Here is a 9,536-nt window from a genome sequence, read left to right on the forward strand (position 1 = left end):
ATTTACATATTACCAATAATACAAACGCACAATACCTCCACAGCTCTTCTCGTGGCATTTTCCCTCTAATCTTCAACATCACTTCTCCCCCCAGAATTGGGTGAGTTTACCTTAATGCCAAGGAAGATTAGTATGACTGAGCCTGAGGCAGGGGTGAAGTTATGATTAAGTGGAAATAATGCGTAATGGCATATGCAAAAAGTACATGTCTGGCATGTACCCTTCCATACATATAGACAAATTGAGAATAGAGCAGTAGAAAATGCGTATATGTGTAACAGAATGATGCAACCAATATAGTTCAATCTGGGCTAGTGTGGAAAATCAAAATGCCAGCATTAATACTAAAAATACAAAAAAAGATCTTGCTAGAAAATGAAAACAGAAAATGTAACGAAATATTAAAAAAGTTACACAATACAGTCTAGTGCTTCCCCTATCTGCTGTCCTGCCCTCATGATGATCAAATAAGAAGTACACGTCTTTATTGTGAAGAGCCGCCTTACCGGCGAAACGCGTATTGGGGCTCTGCACTATACTCTATAACGATTACTTCAAGACATTTGTTTTTTTCATTAGATCATAGACACTATGTCCTCTGCAAGAGAGATAGGCAGGACATTTGCATGACTTTCTTTTTCTCATATTAGTGCTTACCTTAGACTAGCAGACAGTTTATTATACAGATTAGGTGCCCTTGAAGGCACAGCTTAGCAACTCAGAGTATTATCGGTGAACAGCACTATTTGGGAAAAGAGTCATGCATTGAACAATCCGATTTTTGGATCTGACAGGAGATTTTCAGGCTGAGTTCCTCTCCTACAGAGTGTATAACCTAGCACAGTTACACTGATAGATCCCTTCAAGGGAAATTGATACAATAGTATACTAAACTATAGTTAGTGGTTATATTTAACTCTATTGATATTTAGTGTCTCTTATAAATGCAAGCTTCATTTTCACTGGCATTTCTGAATGTACACTATTAATTATTTGTAATTGGACTCATGCTGTAATCTCAGTAATAATTAGGATTATTCTACAATAGTCCCTTTTTTATTTTTGTCCTTTGCTCTACACTATTAATAGCTTCAGAATTTAATAATAATTTTTGATTTATTTGCTGATTATCAACGGCAAGCTTTTAAACAAATTTATTAAATGTTATGTTTTAACCAATTGACACCTGTAGGCAAGCACTTTCCTATTTAATCACTATTGTGAAGTGTGGCTCTAAACAATTAGAGGTAGAATGTATATAAAATATAAGTGTATGACAGCTCACTGGAAACGTATACCAATCTCTGTCTCCAATCTAAGTTATATATCAAATAGCAATATTTATTACATCATAATGGAAGTAAATGTGCAGAAGACTATGGACTGTTTTTTGTGTAAAATAGCCTTATTTGAGTATAATGATTAAACAAATAAAAGATTATTTAAAGGATCACTATAGGGTCTGGAACACAAACATGTATTCCTGACCCTATAATGTTAAAACCACCATCTAGCCCCCCTGGGCCCCTCATGCCTCCATAAATATAGCAAAATAGAACTGTATTCAAGCCTGAAGCTGTAAACCCTGCATGCTGTTTGCCTCAGAAAAAACAAGCAGTCTGCTGACATTATCAGAAGTGGTAGCCTGATCCAATCACAGTGCTTCCCCATAGGATTGGCTGAGACTGACAAGGAGGCAGATCAGGTGCAGAGCCAGCATGATTCAAACACAGCCCTGGCCAATCAGCATCTCCTCATAGAGATTAATTGAATCAATGAATCTCTATGAGGAAAGTTCAGTGTCTGCATGCAGAGGGAGGAGACACTGAATGTTTGGATGGATTTTAGGCAGCCATGACCCAGGAAGGATCTCCAACAGCCATCTGAGGAGTGGCCAGTGACGCTATCACTAGGCTGTAATGTAAACACTGCATTTTCTCTGAAATGACAGTGTTTAAAGCAAAAAGCCTGAAGGTAATGACTCTACTCCCCAGAACAAATTCAATAAGCTGTAGTTGTTCTGGTGACTATAGTGTCCCTTTAAATAGAGATCACGAGCCCCATGATTCAGTGACAGGATGTTCCTGACATAAACCGCTTTGTGGACAACCCTTTCAGAAGTTGATATTCTGAGTGTAAACTGTGCTAATATATATAGTTATCCACCAGAGGTTTGCTAAAGGATATATTATAGATAAAAATAGCAATAGCTATTACACAACAGGAATAAAAAGATAAGGTCCAAAATGGACCTTAATTTAAGAGTATAAAACACAGCTAAAGGTTAACTCTCAACTGAAAAAGGGACTCCACTAGAGTATCCCTGTAAGTGCAATAGAAAAGAAAATATTAGATAATATGAATAATCCAATATAGTTTCAGGAGTAGTATATACCTTTAAATTTTAAACTTGTAGCTATTACACAAAACCAATAAGACTGCTCAAATCAATTCTTATTGCGATATATTGCATAACACAAACCGACAGTAAAATAATCAGAATACAGTGGCGTACATACCGGGGTCGCAGGGGTCGCGGCTGCGACTGGGCCCGGCCCACCAGGGGGCCCGGCCGCCCTGCGACCCAGGTATGTATGTCACTGGGCCAGCCTCTTCTCCTGGGGGGCCCAAGAGCCGGCCACCTCAGGGCCCCCCGAGGCTGGCCCTGCTGTTACCCGGCTGGCTGGTCCTGCAGGCGCGCGAGGGAGCACTGTCTCCTGGGTGCTTCCTCTTCAGCTACCTCGCGCACCGCACTGATACCGGAGCCGGAAGATGACGTCATCTTCCGGCTCCGGCATCAGTACGCGGCGCGCGAGGGAGCTGAAGAGGAAGCACTCAGGAGACAGTGCTCCCTCGCGCGCCCGCCAGACTGCCTGCCTGCCTGCCCGCCGGGTGACCGGCCCCCCAGGAGCCCAGCAGCACCACTGGACCCCAGGGAATCCCCTCAGCTCTCCCACAGGTAAGGAGGCTGGGGGGATTTAAAAAAAAAATGTGTTTGTGAGTGTGAGTGCATGTTAGTGTTAGTGAGTGTGTGTTACAGTGTGAGTGTATGTTAGTGTGTGTTTGTGAGTGTGAGTGTATGTTAGAATGTGAGTGTATGTTTGTGTTAGTGAGTGTGTGTATGTTAGTGTGTGTTAGAGTGTGAGTGTATGTTAGTGTTAGTGAGTGTATGTTAGTGTTAGTGAGTGTATGTTAGTGTTAGTGAGTGTATGTTAGTGTGTGTGTTACAGTGTGAGTGTGTGTTACAGTGTGAGTGTATGTTAGTGTGTGTGTGTTACAGTGTGAATGTATGTTAGTGTGTGTGTGTTACAGTGTGAGTGTATGTTAGTGTGTGTGTGTTACAGTGTGAGTGTATGTTAGTGTGTGTGTGTTACAGTGTGAGTGTATGTTAGTGTGTGTGTGTTACAGTGTGAGTGTATGTTAGTGTGTGTGTGTGTGTTACAGTGTGAGTGTATGTTAGTGTGTGTGTGTGTGTTACAGTGTGAGTGTATGTTAGTGTGTGTGTGTGTGTTACAGTGTGAGTGTATGTTAGTGTGTGTGTGTTACAGTGTGAGTGTATGTTAGTGTGTGTGTGTGTGTTACAGTGTGGGTGTATGTTAGTGTGTGTTACAGTGTGAGTGTATGTTAGTGAGTGTGAGTGTGTGTTTGTGAGTGTGAGTGTGTGTTAGAGTGTGAGTATATGTTAGTGTTAGTGAGTGTGTGTTAGTGTGTGTGAGTGTGAGTTAGTGTGTGTGAGTGTATGTTAGTGTGTGTGAGTGTATGTTAGTGTTAGTGAGTGTATGTTAGTGTGTGTGTGTTACAGTGTGAGTGTGTGTTACAGTGTGAGTGTATGTTACAGTGTGAGTGTATGTTAGTGTGTGTGTTACAGTGTGAATGTATGTTAGTGTGTGTGTTACAGTGTGAATGTATGTTAGTGTGTGTGTGTGTTACAGTGTGAGTGTATGTTAGTGTGTGTGTGTTACAGTGTGAGTGTATGTTAGTGAGTGTGAGTGTATGTTAGTGTTAGTGAGTGTGTGTTAGAATGTGAGTGTATGTTAGTGTGTGTTTGTGAGTGTGAGTATATGTTAGTGTTAGTGAGTGTGTGTTAGTGTGTGTGAGTGTGAGTTAGTGTGTGTGAGTGTATGTTAGTGTTAGTGAGTGTATGTTAGTGTGTGTGTGTTACAGTGTGAGTGTGTGTTACAGTGTGAGTGTTACAGTGTGAATGTATGTTAGTGTGTGTGTGTGTTACAGTGTGAGTGTATGTTAGTGTGTGTGTGTTACAGTGTGAGTGTATGTTAGTGAGTGTGAGTGTATGTTAGTGTTAGTGAGTGTGTGTTAGAATGTGAGTGTATGTTAGTGTGTGTTTGTGAGTGTGAGTGTGTGTTAGAGTGTGAGTATATGTTAGTGTTAGTGAGTGTGTGTTAGTGTGTGTGAGTGTATGTTAGTGTATGTTAGTGTGTGTGAGTGTATGTTAGTGTATGTTAGTGTGTGTGAGTGTATGTTAGTGTGTGTGAGTGTATGTTAGTGTGTGTGAGTGAGTGTGTTAGTGTGTGTGAGTGAGTGAGTGTATGTTAGTGTGTGTGTGAGTGTGTGTTAGTGTTAGGTTGTGTGTGTTAGTGTGTGTTAGTCTTAGAGTGTGTGTGTGAGTGTATGTTAATGTGTGTGTGTGTGTTAGTGTGGGTCTGTTACTGAGTATGTTTGTGTGCATCTGTTAGTGAGTGTGTATGTATGTATGTCTGTCACTGAGTGTGTGTCTGTCAGTAAATCTGTGCGTCTGTTCATGAGAGTGTGTGTGTGTGTCTTAAGCACTTACCTTTCTCCAGCGCCGGACTCCCTTGGCCCCGATCCGCCTCTCAGCTCCGAATGCGCATGCGTGGCAAGAGCCACGCGTGCATTCAAACCGCCCATAGGAAAGGATTATTCAATGCTTTCCTATGGACGTTCAGCGTCTTCTCACTGTGATTTTCACAGTGAGAATAGCAGAAAATCCTTTAGCGGCTGTCAATGAGACAGCCACTAGAGGCTGGATTAACACTCAGTGAAACATACCGTTTCTCTGAAACGGCTATGTTTTCAGCTGCAGGGTTAAAACTAGAGACCTGGCACCCAGACCACTTCATTGAGCTGATGTGATCTGGGTGTCTGTAGTGGTCCTTTAAGTGTATGTGTTTATGCATGCACTGGCGTACATACCGCGGTCACACAGGTCGCAGCCCTGCGACCCGGTGCCCGCCGCCATGTGTTGCGGCCCCAGTCCGCGCAGAGTAAGCGCGCGCGCGGGGGGGCCCACGGATCAGTTTTCGCACCGGGGCCCCATGGGTTGTGTGTACGCCACTGTCAGAATAAGTATTTCCAGTAGCAGAGCCCAGGAGTTTACCAACTTTTAATGAATTTGTTACATTTTTTTTTTTTAATATACTATGCTGGTTACTAAGTATCTAAGTGTATTTATAACACAAAAAGATTAACAAAAGTTTAACAAATAAAAGTTTCCTATACTGTAAATTCAGTATGTTTGATCTTGACAGTATCTGAAGCCACAGCAGAGCACCATTCCCTATGGAGAAAATAAATTCGGAGAATATGACCTATGTCTTTAAATAGATCTAAAAGAGAATGAACGTGTCAACAGACATACGCGATCAATGGTGAGGGCACAGTGTTCTTCAGGCCATCTGTTACTCAGCCATTCTCTCTAGAGTGTGAGCAACCCACTAAATCTTTCAAAATCTAACTGGGTATGATAAGTCACTCATGCTGTATTCATGAGTGCAATCAGGAAAAATAACGCACACGGTCTTTTTATTTTAAATATTTCTCTTTTTACACTTAATAAAATCCCCGGCACTTACAAACAGAAAAGTGAGGCAGTTACAAAAACGGAAGAAATAACCAAAATGTTTCTGTTGACTGTGTCAGGGGCGGATCCAGAGCCCAGTCTCAGGAAGGGCACTGTAAGATTATTGAATATATAAAATAAAAAAAAGCCCTATTTTAGGATTTAGTCATGCATTATTCGCTAAAGTTTTGTGTACAGAATCTAAATCTGAATTAACATATGTGACATGTCATGATTCCCTTTTATTCCAGAAGTTTGGTCCTTAAGGGGTTAAGCTATAGTAGATCCTTTGCTTTTGTTGCCTTAACTTTGCAGTTCAGATTTCAATTTGGAGCGTAGTGAATAACTATTCCTCTTTTACTACCCCTTGTGTCCCCTCAGCTTTTTTCTCTCTGTCAATATCCTCTTGTTTTTGTGCCTCTGCCAATGTCCCTAATTTGTGTACCTCTGTCCATATCCCCCATGTGTATTTCTCTGCTCTTGTCAAAAATCTCTGATGAAGAATCACTGAGACACAAAATGCATTAACACCTTCTGTCTGTGATATTCTCCCTGCTATGCCCAGCCCAATGTCCTGAACAAGAAATAAAGCTATTTTACATTTTTATTAAAGTTGGTCTGAATTAATTTCTTTGTTTGCTCATATTGAATGTTGATGCAGGCATAGATGCTGCTACTGACTGCCCGACTGCAGTTTTAATATGAACTGACCTCTATGAGACATATTGTCCTCTGCTCATGTCCCCAATTTCTTGCTCCCAGGACTATCACTACAATGCCACTAAGCCACGCTATTTAAGATTTATAATAAGAGAACATTACAGTAACTAAATTAAGTACTGTGTGTCTAGTGCCAGGGGTGCACTTTCACTAGTGGTCACCATTTGGATCCATGTCTAAAGCGTTTCCAGGAAGTGTGTGTGTGTGTGTGTGTGTGTGTGTGTGTGTGTGTATATATATATATATATATATATATATATATATATATATATTGGTACATTAATTCTAAATATACAAGGCATGTTCATGGCCACAAAAAGTCAAGTGAAAAAACAGATACATAAAACATCTGGTGTGTCATATTATGACATCAGAATATATTCATTATCTGCATAAATTAAATGCCCATGACATTTGGTTCTAGTCATCTTTATGTGTAAATTTAAGATCTATTATTTTTGTTGTTGAAAATAAGGCTTTATTAGCGGAGACCTCACTTGGAGCATTGTACTCAGTACTAGAGACCGTGGGATAGGCATAAGGCTATCCTAACTATAAAATAAGGCCAGGGACTAATGAAAGTATTTAGAAAATTGGGCAGACTAGATGGGCCGAATGGTTCTTATCTGCCGTCACTTTCTATGTAAAAAAAAAAAAAAAAATGGCTCCTAACTTTTTTAGCTGGCTCCTAGATTCAAACCAAATGTGTCAAACCCTGGCCTATTGTACAGTTTTGCTGTAGTTTTAAAAAGGCAATAACAGAAGTAGGAGCTTTTTGATATTCAATTGCCTTAGTACAGCATTCAGCAAATCCAAAATAAATAAAGGCAATATATTCACAGAACTTGCGAAACATGTAAACATGTATCAATAGTCAAAGTTCTTCGGTACACACTAAAATGTATTTTTGTTCTTGACCATTTAAAGGTACATGCATCATCTAAAGAGCAAACACAAACTAAGAAATGTCAATGTTTATAATTGTCAGAAATCATGCTGGAAGCGACCAGCCCTAGGGCACCACTGGTACCATAACTACTTCAGCACTATGTAGTAGTTATGATGCCTGTAGTGGTCTTTTAGGATCATCATTAGATTCAATAATTCTCTACGAGAAGGGCAGAATGGGTTTGTTGCCAGGCGCACGTTATGGGTCTTCATGGCTTCCCCATTCACTCAAAACACAATGACAGCTATAAGCAAATTTCCAGTGTGGAGATGGGGAAGTAGTCCACAAAACAAGTGTTGTGAAAAATATCAAATAAAAGTTAACGTACCTACATATTGAGTGGAATTATTGCAAAATGCACAAAATACAGCAAGGATCATTATGAATGCATCACTAATTTAGCAAATATGTTTTTATGCACAAGGTCTTATCGCCATGTACATAAAATTATAAAAACAGATATTCTAACGAATACCATTGAAAGAAACACTGAAAGCACCATAACCACTATAGTTCATTGTACTAGTTATGGTGCCAGTAGTGCTTTACTTCATACCTGGGGTCCATTAGACACCGCTCCTTTTTTTTACAAGAACAAAGCATCTGCTTAGGAACTTCAGGCTGTCTGGTGTTTGTAGTGGATGAAGGTAGCTGCACCAGGTAAGAAGTAAAATCTTTCAAAATCTCCTTATAGTGCCAAGGCACCATAACCACTGGAGCAAGCTGTACTCAACTCAGTGCCAGAATGCTAGTATCTCTGTCCCCTGGTTCTGTGACAAACTATTTTTGTGTATTGATACAAATTATGGTTCTCCTAGAGTGCCTGTGTCCCTTCCCCCTCGCTCATGATATTGTTATGATACAAGTAACACTTCCTCCTTAGAAATATCAATTGTGTCCAAATTTGGATAGCATTCACTCATTAACTCTTAAAAGGAAATGACTGCTCACTGTATACTAAAATCATATGCTGTGGACTGGATGTCTCAAATAGCCCCGAACAAAGCCATCAGATCTGAAGGGGACAGCATGTGGTTGTAGTTTTAGCAGGCATTGCCCCCATGCTGCCAGCCTGTAGCTCCATGCTCAGGGCAGGTGACCTTGAGCAGGTCCTCCAGGAGCTGTCAGTGTCAGACACTCTGTCTGGCAGGCTGTGAGCAGGCAGTAAGGCTACAGGTCAGACACAGTGTGTGTCTTAATGTGAGTCCCTGCCAGGCGCTAACACAGCGAGCTCTCATAGTACATACAGGGCCATTAGCTGGCAGCTTGCTCGCTGTCTGCTCACAGGCTCTCCCAGCACGGCTACCCACTGCCTGCCCCGGCCTCTAAGGGAAATATGGGCTCATCGCTGCTGCTCACCTAGTCTGCAGTGCGCTCAGCCCGCAGGCCTGGATCTTCGCTGACCTACTCAAAGCCACAGCCATGGCTCTGCTCGCCATCTTCCACAGCCTGCAGCCACCGCACGTCACTGCCAAGGGAGGAGCTAGGCTGCAATACCGGGCTCGGCCATTAGAGGGAGAACGAGCCGTTCTAAAACCATCCCGTCATGGAGTGAAAAGGCCACCAGAGGGCGCTTCTATATTGAATCGCAACAGCTCCCAGATTACGCTGTGAGGTTATACAAGGGCTGAATGCTGTACACACAGGGGGTTCCAAATTAGAATATCGAAGGGAAGTTTATTTCTATAGCTAGAATAGCATGGAGGGTGTAGCTAGCTCTGTGTAGCTGGTAAGAACGTTCTGTACAATATGTAGCATTATCTCTGACATGTTCTTGTCCTAATTGAACTCCTTCTTAGATGTTGGTAGTTGTACGTCCAGCAGTGTTGGGGCATTATAACACTTTGACATAACTGCTGCTGGCATAGAGTAGGAGGATAGAGATTTCCTTTTGGTTAGTGTTTTTTTGGACCAAGGCACACTTCAATGGGTGAACATTTTTTAAGGCATACATAGTTTTCTTGTTAATTAGCCTTCATCAAGTGTGACAAGGTTAGACGAGGTGAGTGTGACAGGATTAAGGGGGGTTAATGTGACAGGGTAAGTGTA

General features: G+C 41.4%; 1 protein-coding gene across 1 annotated transcript in view; it reads right to left on the reverse strand.

The window, feature by feature from the left end:
• Positions 1 to 8,967, reverse strand: part of NIPSNAP2 (nipsnap homolog 2) — a 52,585-nt gene extending 43,618 nt beyond the window's left edge. The window contains exon 1 of the mRNA XM_063457324.1: positions 8,847 to 8,967. Within this exon, the coding sequence (XP_063313394.1) occupies positions 8,847 to 8,926 (80 nt within the window). The 5' untranslated portion in view covers positions 8,927 to 8,967. The remainder of the gene's footprint in view (positions 1 to 8,846) is intronic.
• Positions 8,968 to 9,536: the final 569 nt, after the last annotated feature.

This window comes from Pelobates fuscus, chromosome 1 (genome assembly GCF_036172605.1).
Source record: "Pelobates fuscus isolate aPelFus1 chromosome 1, aPelFus1.pri, whole genome shotgun sequence".
NCBI lineage: Eukaryota > Metazoa > Chordata > Amphibia > Anura > Pelobatidae > Pelobates > Pelobates fuscus.